Here is a 15,393-nt window from a genome sequence, read left to right as displayed (position 1 = left end):
CCTCGACACAATACCTTACTTTGGGTACCAACTATTTGATTTACATTTGAGAAAGTTTAACCTTTGCTATAAGTTGTCATACGGGGGCATAAGTGTTTCACAAACACATCTTGTTTAACTTTAAAATCTCAATTTCACTAATTAATTGACGCTTTTTCTTTACATGTTAGCAACTTTATTTTGATACCTGGTGTATTATGTTCAACGTATTGTACATCAAGAATAAAAGACGTGAATATGCACATTTTCCTGAATTTGTCAGCACATTTGGGGGGGGGGGGGATTAAGAATTAGATTTTCACACCTTAAATTATGTATATAGACCTAATATTTCATACATAAGACTGTATGCAGAAAGATTGATTAAAGCATAAATTTTTAAAAGGTTATTCAGCCATAATCCATATTCAACATGTTCATTAATTGACATTTTCTATTTTGCAAATTTATCATTACTATTTACAATTTGTACTTCGGGTTCGTTGCCACGATGCTCTCAGTGGCGAATAATGGAATATGCACATTTTACTGTTTTACTGAAAAATTTATTAGCACAACTTACTAAAAATCTTTTGATATATAAATATATTCACAACTTATAGTGTTGTTAATTGCTTTACCATTATTTCCATGTCCATTCACATCAAAAACATTTTATATTCATGTAGTGTTATTAATAGCCTTGTATTTTATTTTAACATCGGGTTTGATGCCATCTGACCTTCTAGAATATAGACGTTTAACTAAAATCGGATACTGGCGAAAACAATTTGCACATTTTGTTTTTTAATTGGTAATCATAACTTATTTCTTCTGCATCACTTAAATCAGGTTTTCAACGAATAATTCATTAATGATGTTTTATCAAATAATTTAACGATTGCTTGTTGCCAGTTTCAATAAAAATTGCCAGTAACTTAGATCCGCCAACCATAACCACCACCGTACTCTTTTTTTTTTTTTTTTTTTTTTTTTTTTTTTTTTTTTTTTTGCTATTTCACGGCTGTTTATCGAAAATGAAAGCAGACTCTTAATTAAATTTACGATAATTAGTATGCAAATGAAATCTGAATATAGTTTACGGACATCATCTCAGTAAACGTAAAAGTATAGATATGATTTGTTTGATAAAAAGCGAAACTTTAGGCCTCTTGACCATTTTTCCATTATAATTGAAAAATGTAATTGTCTATGTGAGTACAAAATTCTTCTCTTGACCACTAAGAACATACTTAAAGTACACGAATTTTCAAATACACGTTATATAAATAAACAAAATGTTATGAATTTTAACTTCTCCTTAGGGTATTATAATGTATCTTGAAAATCAAGTAATTTTTTCTACTAGAATCTTACTGAAAAAAAAGTTTTGTAGATCCTATTTTCAAGCAATATTATATAAAGATTTTGGAATATATGAGGGGTCGAATAAGAGAAATATTTATGAGTGTAAGATTACAGTCTGATTAAAACCAAATCTTCACTAGCTCCTTTTTATTTTGATTAATAATTTAGTCTGTTCCACTGTTTTGTTGAAAATGCTTGTATTCAAAATGTATTATTTTTAATTAAGAATTTAAATATCTTACGAGATTTCTTAGGAACAAAATCATTTTTGTTTAAAAGGAGTTTAGTTAGGGTCCTATCCCTGACAGCTGCCTTAATTTTTTTAGAGTTAGGGTACATATTTTGTTATAAATAAGGATCTGGGAAATGAAATATTTTTTTAAAAAAATAACCATACATTACTTTCTTCAACAGTCGAACTTTTGAAATTTCCTATCTAATGTAATATCAAGCTGGAGAAAACAATTCTGTTACTCTATATTGAAAGCACAATTACCGGTACTTCCAGAGACTATCAAATCAAAAAATAAGACTTGATCTGACGGGCTCAACAATTTACACAGGCAAAAATAAGATGATGTGATAAAGATTGCATCTTCATTTAATTACTTGATCTTGAACTTGATCATATACATGTACATGTACAAGGACATATACTCAGCAGAAACAAGCCTGTGAAATTGTAGGAAACTGATCTTTAGAATAGTTAAAACATTTCAGGAAGAAGAATGAGACAGAAAGATGGATTTACATGAGAAGAAACACTTGATGTGGCCTTAATCTAGACATTTAGATATAGACCACGTATTATCTATTTACAATTATAGTTACTTTCATTCATATGTCGACTCGATATATTCCAGTGAATTTGAAAGAAAAAGACACAAAATAGGTTGTGCCACATCTGTTTCATATTTGGATGTTTAACTGACTATAGACGATAAAGGCTAACTAACAACTGAACTGTATGAAAAACAAGATGACTTCAGCTTTTCCATCGTCAAGTAGTAATATCCCACTATTACCTCCATTCGATTCTTAAAAGCACGCTCCGAATACAATCAATTTTTAAACCGAGGCAGGCTACTGACATACATGCTGATGTTTCAGGGATTTCAACAATCTCGTTTAAAGTCAACATTTCGTAAATTCTATGGTCGTTTTAATGACCTTGTTAGCAAATATAACCTATCAATGGGTCGTATTTTGGCTGACGTGTAATACCTTTTTATATTGAATTTGACTACAGAATGTTCCGTTTACCTGATCAATACATAGGGCTCACGGAGGGTGTGACCGGTCAACAGGGGATGCTTACTCCTCTTAGGCACCTTATTCCACCTCTGGAATTTCCAGGGTCCGTGTATTATGCCTTTTTTACATATTTGTAATGTTTACGGATTTTTTTTTTGGATCGATCACTGTTCGTTATCTTCACCTTTTTTATATGAAGAATATTTAAAAATGCACACAAAGAGAAATGCATTGACAAATTCCACAGATTTATGAAGAAACCGAAAATGAGATCCAAAAAAGCAACGTGATTATACTAAGGGATTGGTAACGTAAAGTCACAGAAAAATAGGCTTTACCTGGCTAATTGTTTTCTTCCTTTTCCTATAGAATCAAGCCTCTTATATGAAATATTATAATAAACATGGGAAATTTAACATTTGATAATGCAATCCAGAATTACCCCGAATAGCCTTGACTTCTGCATGCAACAGCAGCATCATTTCTGTCCCAAGAAGAAGAGCAAACAGGTCGCCACCGGTTATTTACCAAAACCTCAACTATTCCCTCATCTGGAGAGCTACCATTGATAAGTCTAACTGTGCCTAAGTACAAATCATAACATTATTAATAGATTCACAAAGTGCAATTCAGTTTTCTATAGTATATAAATCTCAATACTCACTATTTAATGTTTTGTAACACATAACTCCAGCCGCATTGTAACAGCTGGTGGATATAGAACTTGCACATTTTAACAGAGAATCTTCATTTCCGTTACAATACATGCTATTCAAGAACCAGTTTTCTTTTCTCCGATTGACAGTTGTCGGCAATGAAACTGGGAAACCTCTGCAAAAGATGTCTCTATTATTGGACCTATTTTGAAGATAATTATTTCTTTATTTATATCGAAGCGTCAAAATTATACAAATTACATTCATTCATTTGGATTTATATTAAATTCCCGGAGTATACTTATCTCTAGAAATCTAAGAAAAGAGTTAACTTTATGATTACTGTTAATGATTAAATTAAACGTGCACAATATTTAGCGGCAATAGATTTTATTTTAATTAGCGTAGATTTAATTTAGCTATTTCTGAATATACTTAAGCAGATGCTGCCTTTCAACAAAAGCGCTAAAAAGATTATACACGCAGCCAAATATAATACGTTTAGAGTAATTTGTTTGCAAAGACGTCATTCCTGATAAATCAGTGGAAATCTTTTTTCAAAATTTATTCGGAATGTTCAAAATATATTCGAAGTATAAGCAACAACTTACAACAGATCGGGTTAATCAAACTAATATCTTTAGAGCTATATTTATAATTTACTTATTGATAAATACTTGTCTTGCATATGTGATATGCTTGACGTCACAATAGCCATATAAGCTTCCAGGGCTAATACGGACCCTACAGGGCTGATACGAATATATATCACACTACTTGTAGATTTCACTTTAAAATACAGTACTTAATTTTACTTAAATTACTGTTCTTTGATGTTATGAGATAGTCAGTGATTAATTATTTGTATTTGCACAAGTAGATTTATGCTATATTTTATTGCTAAGTATGAAATATACATAATAAAACATATCCTTCTCCATATTCACATTTTGGCCCTCAGGCATATATTGGTGTATCGGGCTGATACAGAATGTGATATAGAAAATGGTTTGTATTATTCTTTATATAAAATATGATTGATTGATTGATTGTGTGTAGTTTTACTTCTAGTTCGAGAATTTTTCCCTCACATAGAGACGTTACCATATATCGGTGAAGGGCTTCAAGTTTAGATATTTACCCGGCACTCAGGGACATTGAGCAGTAGGGGATCTTTATCATGTTTATCATGCCAACGTCTACCGTGACACTGGGTCTCGGTTTTTGAGGTCTCATCAGAAAGACCTGTAAGTTTCACCTGAAAGTGTCGAGTGCTTGGGGAAGGAACAGTTGCTACATATTTTTTTTATCGACTTAGGTCAGTTGTGGCCGGTGTTTGAACCCACGACCTTCCGATCACCGAGTTACCGTGACGGTATATATAAATATATTTGTCAAAATTAAAATGAGAAACCCTTCAAGCTAGAATAAAAATCATTACATTTTTTTTACCAAAAGGGATAAAATGGCTACCACATAAGCAATATTGCCGCCCAAGAGAAATAATTATTTTGATTATCTATAAGATGCAATACGTTTTTATCGAGGAATTTTTTTTTAAACATATTTTATAATATAATCTGAAAAGTTCTTTTAAACAGTAAGTCTGGAGAAAAAACTCTTTAACTCAATATTAAGAACACAATTGCTACTAGAGACTATCGAATCATAAATATTCTTGATCTGAGATGTTCAAACATCTACAGAGACAGAAATATTGACAATTTGATAAAAGTTACACATTCTGTAAAACTGCTATACCTTGAATTCCAGCAGAAATAAGTCTGTGAAATTGTAGGAAACTGAACTTTGGAATAGTTAAAAATATTTAAGGAAGAAAAAGGTACATGTATGCACAGGGAAATGCTTGTGAAGGATTCCATAGATTTGTAGAAAAAAAACGAAAATGAGATTTTTTAAAAAAAAAAAAAGCTACTTGATTATACATAGGGGTCGGTGACGTTCCGTCACTGTGCAATATACGTGACTTGGCTAATTCTATTTCTTCTTTTTCTCATAGAATCAATCCTCTAATAAAATATTATAATAAACATGATAAAATAAATATTTGATAATACAATCCAGAATTACCCTAAATAGCCTAGACTTCTGCATGCAACAGCAGCATCATTTCTGTCCCAAGAAGTAGAGCAAACAGGTCGCCACCGGTTATTCACCAAAACCTCAACTAGTCCTTCATCTGGAGAGCTACCATTGACAAGTCTAACAGTACCTGAAAATCAAATAATAACATATTAATAGATTCAGAACGATGAAATAAAACTTCTAGAGGGAATAAATCTCAGTACTCACTATTTAAGGATTGGTAACACATAACTCCAGCTTCAGAGCTACAGGTGGTGGATATAGATCTTGCACATTTTAACAAGGAATCTTCATTTCCGTTACAGACCATGTTATTTAAGAACCAATCTTCTTTCCTCTGATTTCCGATCGTCGGTAATGAAACTGAAAAACCTCTACAAAAAAGACGTTCTTGTTGATACACTGACTTGGAAGAACATAAATGTACATTTACATTTTTATTAATAATTCTGTCAGACAGCGTTTTGTATACAAGCAGGTTAGATAAAACTGTATGGTTTGACATATAATACGTCAAAAAACAATTTCAAGCAGGGAAATATGCACCTTAAGAAAATACGTACGGTTAATGGTATGTAATCCAAATGTGAAGGTACGTTAATTCCAGCGAATCAGATTTCTAGTGTCGTTTTGTAATATAATCAGATTTTAATCAGAATAAGCTTCTTAGCACTAAAGATACTATATTCCACCCTTCAGCGTCGCACAGGAGTAGCGACACCCTTAAGCATGAACCCATGTTTGCACCTGGGTGTCTATTAATAATGCGTAAATCATTCAAACTGATTAGCATGCATCCAATTCAACATCGAAGCCACCTGAAACTGTCAGTAGCCTGCCCCGGTTTAAAAATTGATCGTACTCGATCGGAGCCGTTTGATTAAACAAAAAATCAGAAAAGCGGCTCCGAGCACGATCAATTTTTAAACCGGGGCAGGTTACTGACAGGTAATTGATGTTAAAGGGATTTCAACAATTTCGTTTAAAGTCAGCATTTCGTAAATTTTATGGCCGTTATAATGATCTTATTAGCAAATATAATCTATCATTGGGTCGTATTTTGGCTGATTTGTATCATACCAATTGTTAGGCCTTTGTTTTTATACTGAATTTGACTGCGGAATATTCCGATCAATAAATAGGGCTCACGGCGGGTGTGACTGGGCAACAGGGAATGCTTACTGCTCCTAGGCACCTGATTCCACCTCTGGAATTTCCAGTGATCCGTGTTTTATGCCCTCTTCACAGAATTGTGCTGTTTATAGCTTTTTTTTCGATCACTGTTCGTTATCTTCACCTTTTTCATTCCATGCACTACTTGGATATCGATAGTGTCAAGAAATGTGCATTAATGGCGTCCATTTCAAAGACGAAGGCAATATTACTTCTACAGGAACCTGCTATGGTCAATTACTCAAGCGATCAGAACCTGAAGAAAGTAGGCGCTCTAGATAGGCAGTCGGCAGGAATCATTGACACGAAACATTTCAGGTTTAAATGTCCATGTACAACATTGTTTCTTACATATCCTATAGGTTGCACAACAGTATCAAGTTTTGCTATATATTCTTACCAAAATTGCGCAACTTTGAGTAGGTGGTATTAATTTAAAACAAACTTTTGAGAAGTTTCCTTTTCAGATCTTGTAAAACAATTCTTTATAAAGATTTTAGTACCAAAAAATACATAGCAATCCAGCAAGGCACGCAAGTTTGTTCCTGTCGAAGTCGAGCAGATGCTTGAAAATCAAGTCCAGGACATAATCACTCCCCACTCAAATACAGTTTATAGAAAAATCAGCACGCCCTAAATTATAATGAATCTGGTCAATACAGATAGTTTACATATAGTTTTTCATCTCATAAAAAAATTCAGCTCCAGTCTCGTGCCAAAATGCCCGAATCGGAAGGGGAGATTCAGGAATTATTTTGCGTCAGTCATGATTTGACGTGAACCTCAAGTGAAATACTGTTATGACACCTGCACAATGAACCTTATCCTATATAATGAACCTAGATACTGCATTGCCCGCGTGGCGCAGTGGTTAGAGCCTTCGCTCTAGAGTCGCGGAGTAGGAGTTGACCCTTACGTCGCGGGTTCGAATCCGACTGTGGGACGTGGAGACCGGTCCTTCGGATGAGACCGTATAAACCGAGGTCCCGTGTCGCAGTAGCTAGGTGCTGGCACGAAAATAGATCCCTCAATGCTCAATGGCCCTGAGTGCCGAGTATAGGTCAAAATTTGTAGATCTCCACCGGCAAGTGGTGGCGTCTCCATATGAGTGAAAAATTCTCGAGAGGGACGTTAACGTAGGTCGCGGGTTTGCTGACGTCATTAAAACTGGGTACGCAATTTATATGGTTTGGGCGACTTTCTTGTGCACATTTGATTATGACGTCACAATGAAAAAGAAATTGCTATAACTTTTGTTGGAATTGGTATTAAATTTTTATTGTTATATTATTTAAGGCACAACTTATCACAAATAATGAAGGCTTTTTACGATTTGAATAGTCGATACAATATTTAGATATAACTTTTGTTGGAAATGGTACACTGTAGCCTAGTGTAATATGTTATTTATAGAACAAACTGAAGTTATCAAATATAATGAAGGTTTATATTACGATTCGAATCCAACACTGGAAGTATTAGAAAGCGTTTCATTATGTGTTATCAATCGCATCCCGGAGAGCGCTCGGAGAGAATTTTCGGCTTGTCGGAAAGGTCCGCGAAATTGCGATTGATTTCACATGGTATCACGAAACGATATGGGCACAAGTTTCAACTGACCTCTTTTCCTTTGAACGTATTTGAATTAACAGTTTGTTTAATTAATAAAGAAATCATTATATAACAATCACAAATACAAATATTACATTAAAAGTTTAACCTTTATTTTTAAAAAGGACATTTTAAAAATATATTTAAAGGTTTATCACAAATTAAAAACTGCTAGGGTACTATGAAACATAAACTAATACATTTTTTGAGCGACACTGACCTCCTGTAAGTAAACACAGGCACTTGAGATATGGATCCCCCCCTTTCCATTTTTTTCTCTTTAAATCTGGGGTTGAGTCACTTTTTTTCTCTTTTTGTATTTTAATACCGACAATTTACCCTTAGGCCGTAAAGATGCCCTTAGATGCGGGTGATTTAATCGAAATATTTACTAATCGGGGGCACATGAAAATTAAATGGAAATATTAAACGGAAGATGAATGTGTAAAAAAAAAAATCATTAATGTCTGCATATTTCATGTTATCTTATGCTGTAGATAAAAAAATCATGCGAAGTTTAAGTTTAAGAAGTGAGTTAAACGACGAGAAAATCTCTCTTTTTATGTATCAGTCGAAACGATATATTTAAAAACAGCTTATAGAGACAAAAGGGTTACATTATTGATAACATATAGTACATATTAGAATTTCAAAAATAGGAAAAGGGTGACTCGACCCCAGATTTAAAAAGAAAAAAATGGAAGGGGGGGGGGGCGGTCAATACCCCAAGTGCCTGTGTAAGTAACGGCTTACAATGTTGTTATCTACAGAAGAAGTTATCGTAGCTATTAGCGCATTGCTAAATGTTCTAAATAAAAACATTTCATATGTATACTTGAATAAGAGGATAACCGTTTTCCACCAGCACGCTGAAAAAATACACAGCCAAATGTAGGATACTTATCTACGAAAAAGAAAAGAAAACAAAACAAAAAGAAAAGAAACGGTAAGAAAACAACACATAAAGAAAATGCATTGAAAGAAAGAAACTAAAGGACTGATTGTCGTTTTACGTCCCTTGAGATAATTTTCACTAATATGAGACGTACAAAGAATATTAGAAGAGAAACATGTCTAATAATCATTTCATTGCTATTGAATTATTATGATACGATTCGTGGGTCATATGAAATCAGATAGACGTGAATTATAAATATTTTAATTTGTTTTTCTGCTCTGTATACCGGATCGATATTCACGACGTCAAGCGTGACGTCGCGATATTTTACGACGTAGTTCTTAAAAATGTTAAATTTTGCGGTATAAAATCAATTGTCTACATTTAAATTACGAGAAAACAAACCCGAAGACATATTAATTTTTTCACATAGATTTATTTCAAATCAATTCTACTTTAAGATACCAAAGGGGGATCAATTTCGTCTGCACCATTTAAAAGTTAATGATATTTTTTGAAAAAAAATCTTGCCTGAAAACGAGCCGAAATCGACGTTTTTCCTATATAATTCAATACAATAACGTTGAAAATGTTACTACAACAATGGCATCTTTGGGATTTAATTACATAAAAACGATGCAGACGAATTTTATAAAATTTTCAGAGAATGTAAAACAAAAGTAGAGGAATTATATATCTAATTTTCATGGTATGTTTTCGGACACTTTTAAAAGGCCTGCAAACCCGCGACCTACGTTAAACAATAAACAAACAAACAAACATAGATACTGCATTAAAATAAATTCTTAGATTAATGCTTGTTTATTTGTTTTAAGAGCCATTCTCTGTAATGACTTGAAATTTTATATAGGAGCTGTGGCACGCTTAGACTCAGAACTTCTTTGATAACGTAATCTCAAATCAAGCAAAAATTGTTTGCTATGTGCCATGATTAACATGACAACATGTCATAAAGTTTGAAACATGGCATTTCTCAACATGTTCGGAGTCTTATAATTAACATTTGCAGCAGTGCAAACAAGTGGCAATAACTGTTTCCAAAATTTGAAGGCCTAATTCTTAATTGCATGATAAACACATTTGGGAAATCAACTATTAGATATGTTACTTTGGAAAGAAAGTATGCAAAAGTAATCATTTTATTCATTAATTTTAAAAAGTCATACACTCAAAAATAAAAGCAATTAAAGGTAGAAATGCAACCAATTAATAGATAAAGATCCTTGTAACACAGAACAAGGACGAAATGTGATATTTCTTATTTGTTGGCATTGGTTGCTATGGTTTTAATACCGCAAGGGGATTTTAAATTAACTCTATTTATGCTTTAATGTGATCCTATTTTTTTAAAAGCACATTTCCATATAACTGGTAATCAATTTTTATAAGCACTGGTGTTTTCCTAATTTTCATAATTCAAATTAAATTCTTTAAATATAGCGTGGCTACGGAAATAAGCAGAAAAAACATGCATAAAAAGCTGAGAAATAATTTGTTTCCTTGGATACGTACCCTTGTATGTAGATTCTCAAAACTCTTATGATTGATATTTATGAACAACTAACCTGACTTTTAATTTGAACTACCAAATCTCTAACTGGATGCAAAAAGCTACCACATGGGGTTTTATATTGCTATAAAGTGAACAAAATCGAACATTTTCCCTTCTTGGTAATCATAGCAACAGTGTTATTTTCTTCATTAAACTTAACCAATAGAAATAAATTGAAAGTGGGGTGACTCATTGAAAGTGGGGGGCTAAACCAACGAAAAAAGGATTTTTTATAGCATAAGTGGCTACTAGGTTTCATGTTTTTGTGAGAATGGTTTGTTTGTTTTCCTTGATCTTTTTAAAGGCTCAATAAAGATTCAAAGAAGCTGAAAATCTAAATTTTTCAAACTTTTCCGGCTGTTACCATTGCAACCAAGACAAATAGCAACCAAACTGTATTTGATATTTGTTTCTGGTGTCAAGTTTAAATAATGGGCAAAGTTTCATCAAAATCGGTGACCATGCGTGGCAAAGAAGTCTACGTGATTACAGAGAACTCTTTAATTGTTTTAATTATAAGGGGTTCTCGAAGATAAATCCTTGTTGGATACATTTGAACGGGATAACAGTAAATCAAAAACTAATTGAATGGTACACTGTATTTTATATGAGTTACAAGCACTTAATTACATTATAGATATATTTAAATTCTTGTTATATACAATGTACAAATATATTAAATTTTATACTTTATTATAAGAAGGGAACACCGAGTACCATTTAATTAATTAAGTTTTTTTTTTACTTTACTGTTACCCAGTTCAGGACAGTTGCTTTTGACAATATATACACAAAAGTTTTACAAGCATCCAGAATTCCATCGTTTCTTCATTTAAACAGACATAGACGTAAGACATCGAATAAATTTGAATCGAATTGACTATACTTGAATTCTCTCAACAGTAAACTTTTTAAGTTTATTTTCGTATCAATCTAACATTATCTGAGAAGCCCTTTTGAATCATCAGGACGCAATAAAACAAAACTCTTTTCTTCAGTAAACGTTGACATTTTCTATACATAAAGAAAATCTTGAAATACTTTATAATTAAAAATTCATATTAAAAATAATTGAAAGAAGTTACTTGAAATGCCATTTGAAGCTGTCGATTTTTTTTATCTCTGTGTCTCAAAAGGCAAGATGAATTGTTTAACGTGACTAAATCTTGATTCCAACACAATATAGAGAATGTTTACACATACAGAGGAATGAACTCTGTGAAAGAATTTGGAATAGAAATTTAAAACAGTTAAAACAATTTTGAAAAAGAGAAGCTAGACATAGGAAATGTGTGAAGATAAATTAAAGTCAAATTACAAACATTCCTTAAAGGGGCCTGGACACAGTTGTATTGTTTACAATGTCTATTTTTATTCAAAAAAATAACTTCAATTTAATGATTTGAATTTAGATGAGAATTCTAAGAATTCAATGACAAGGATATTCTTCATAACATCGCGTCAAACACCTGTGTTTGTAAACAGGGCAGGGGCTCTGTTATTGCTAGTGTTTACTTTTTATAGGGTGTGTTCAATTTGTTTAATTAGTCTGCACACATCACCGAGCACGATCTGACAATACCGGTGAGTGAATTGGTTTTGCTTTCTCGCATTTCTATTCTGAACTTTCTGGATTATAGTTTTCATATTATTCACTAATACACAACAAAATTTCTACTTTTCTTAGGTATTATGGATAAAGTTTATTTTGTGAAAGTGCAAGGATATGTGTCAATCAAACGCGTCCCGAAAATCGTAGTTTTAATAATTTCTAAATAAAAAAAAGTTTCTTAACACACTTTCAATATATTTCGGTGTGAAATGCTCTAGTAATATATGTCATAATATTTAGAAACTTTTCGAAAATATAAGCTTCAAACTATGTATCAGCCCCATTAAAGAGTTGTATAAAAATGGGAAATGATATCCGAAAACCAAAGTCATTAAAAAAATGTCGGTGACATGTTATGCAGCAATTGAGTAGCCTCGTAGATGGTTTCTTATACAGCTCAAAAACGTTTTAATCTATCATGCTTTTTGTGAACCTATTAAGGACTAAAGTCCCTCTGCTCTAAATTTCACATTTTTTAAAACATTGATTTTCATCAAGAGCTATAGTATCAGCTTCAAATGTAAAACAATATGAGGTATGAAGCGCTGCTTATTTTTTTTCAGAAATGATTGTTATGTTGGATCATGATATGAAGAAATCTTAACAAAGAGGATAGAAAGACTAAAGATTTATTATCACAACCTAAAATTAACAAGCTAATTCAGAGAATTTGTGTGTGTAGGGAAAAAAGAAGAGCATGAGCAGTTGGGGGGGGGGGGGGGGTCACACTGCCCCCTGTATTTGTAGAATTATTAAATGTATACATGTATATTGAAGCAAATTTAAACAAAAAAGCCAAAATGGATATAAGGATTTGTTTGCTTATTCTTTAACAGGTGTATAGAAGATTCTTTTTAATATACTATATACAGAATATTTATCACACTGTAATAATGATTTTATGAGTTTGTACTCGCCAGACATCATCACTTTTTCATTTCACATGTTGAATAGTATCATTTAGTAAATCCAAAAAAAAAACATAAAAAAAAATTGGATTGTTCGGGACTTGAACCCGTGCCTCTCGCTTGGTAAGCGAGCGAGCAACATACCGCTAGACCACGGAGGCACTTGATTATACGTAAAATTAAAGCAAACACTACGTCACATATAATGTTATATTCAAGTTTGATATTGTCAAAATTTTACACAACAAATGTTGTGTAATTTAGCCTTTACTAAACAGTTCTAATAGCTGTAATTAGAATATAAAGTCCGCCGACAACCTGTATTATACGTAAAAACTCTCGACATGCCCATGTGCTAAAAATAGTGCCAAGCGACTTTTAATACAATAAATAAATTAAAAACAAAAGGGGCGGGACACTTTGAGAGGGGCAAGAGAGGCCATAATTTAGCCTTTACTAAACAGTTCTGATAAATGTAATAAGAATATTATGTCCGCCGACAACCTGTATTATACGTAATAACTCTCCACAAGCCCCTGTGATAAAAATAGTGCCATGCGACTTTTAATACAGTACATGTAAATAATAATTAAAAAACGGGGCGGGACACTTTAAGAGGGATGAGAGAGGCCCTAGGGAGTATAAATTTTCATTGCAAAAGCTCAAAAGCTTTTTGAGATATCTCCCGGAAACAAAAGTGTTACACGCAGACGGAATGTATGAATTTACGACCTTGAACTTTGACCGTTTGACCTCAAAATCAATAGAGATATCGCGCGGAAACGAAAGCGTTACAGACAGACAGAAATACAGACGGACGTAAGGACGGACGTAAGGACGGACAGACAGACCCAAATTAATATCCCCCACTTTCAGTGAAATCGGGGGACAAAAAGAATACATCTCTTTGCAAGAGTTATCTTTCTTATAATTTTTTTTTTCATTGGAAAAAAATGTAATACTAATAAAAATTCTGCATTTGGTACTTGAAACATTAAACCATTTTTAAAATGGTCCTTAAAAAGATAGAACTTATTTAATTTATAAGGCTTTTATTACGGAATTTGAATGATTTCTTGTTAAATATAATAAAAGAATTTGAAAAGTATAGACAAAGGAAATATAAGGTAATGTTTCCATCGTATGTCAAGTTTGATCGACTTAACTACTCCACGGTCTCGATACTGAAACTCTGATTATGAAAACTATGAGTTGTGTTCGTATTTTTTACTTGGAAAGTTATCTCTCTTATCAGAGGGTCGGTACCCCTTAAATTCACATTTTGGAAGTAAAAATATTGCTACTAAGCAATGCCGGAAAGAAAAGATATAATGAATTTTTTTTTGCAATTTTAGTAAAGAATTTATATCTTTGATTGATAATTTACTTTAAAGTAGTTAGTTGCTCCAATTTTTGCACTAGAAACAGCCTAATAGATATTAAGGTTGTAATAATCTAGGTTTTTACAGCAGGAATTTTGAACTGAATACCATATACACTGAAGTATCTTCCACAAGTCTTTTTCTTAGCCTTTGACATGCTTTTTTCATATTCCTTATATTCCACCCTAAAATTTCATTGAATTGGTTTAGATTGAGTTTCAATTGGGATCGTTTCCAGGCCGCGTTAATATTGAAAATGATTTGGGTCTGAGAAACTCCCTTGTGCATATCAGAAGAGACTGAAAAATTTCAGGAGCATATGTATACTTGTAAAGAAAACAATTTGTATGTACATGTATAAAACAGCATCATTTAGTAGCACCAACTCTCAAAGCACAAGGGAAGTTCTCAAAAGGAGTGTAGTTTCTATCAAGAACTTTCCTCAATTCCAAGAAAAGGTTCTGTGAAAACTTTTATTTCATAACATTCATGATTGCATTAAGATTGTTATTCGTGCAAAAAGTGTAGCAGGTAAATACCACAAAGTAAATTATCAACTAGGAATATTAAAAAAATATATATGCAAATAAAATTGCAAAATTCTTCATATTCTTTTGGGTGCGCCATTGTTTAGTAGTAATATCTTTACTTTAAAAATGTGCATTTAATTCGTTCACAACAAAAGCAATTTAGGTTTAAAAGTTTTTTAAGCTATGTATTATTGTCCCCCGCTTTCTCTGAAAGTGGGGGATATTAATTTGGGTCTGTCTGCCCATCCGTCCGTCCGTCTGTAATTCTGTCTGTTTGTAACACTTTCGTTTCCGCGCGATATCTCGAGAACCCTTTGAGCTTTCGCAATGAAATTTTACATAA

At 32.7% G+C, this 15,393-nt stretch overlaps 1 protein-coding gene across 1 annotated transcript in view; it reads right to left on the bottom strand.

The window, feature by feature from the left end:
* The window catches only part of LOC133201836 (deleted in malignant brain tumors 1 protein-like), a 73,792-nt gene that overhangs the window by 46,452 nt on the left and 11,947 nt on the right, over positions 1-15,393 (bottom strand). Inside the window, exons 11-14 of the mRNA XM_061337639.1 lie at positions 5,571-5,737; positions 5,349-5,490; positions 3,266-3,432; positions 3,044-3,185 (exon numbers count right to left, since the gene is read on the bottom strand). Coding sequence (XP_061193623.1) covers positions 3,044-3,185; positions 3,266-3,432; positions 5,349-5,490; positions 5,571-5,737 — 618 coding nt within the window. The remainder of the gene's footprint in view (positions 1-3,043; positions 3,186-3,265; positions 3,433-5,348; positions 5,491-5,570; positions 5,738-15,393) is intronic.

This window comes from Saccostrea echinata, unplaced genomic scaffold (genome assembly GCF_033153115.1).
Source record: "Saccostrea echinata isolate AGI-Se365-2 ecotype Australia unplaced genomic scaffold, CSIRO_AGI_Sech_v1 ptg000045l, whole genome shotgun sequence".
Taxonomy (NCBI): Eukaryota; Metazoa; Mollusca; class Bivalvia; order Ostreida; family Ostreidae; genus Saccostrea; species Saccostrea echinata.
Note: the sequence above shows the minus strand (reverse complement) of the source record. Positions and strands in the feature narration are given on the sequence as shown.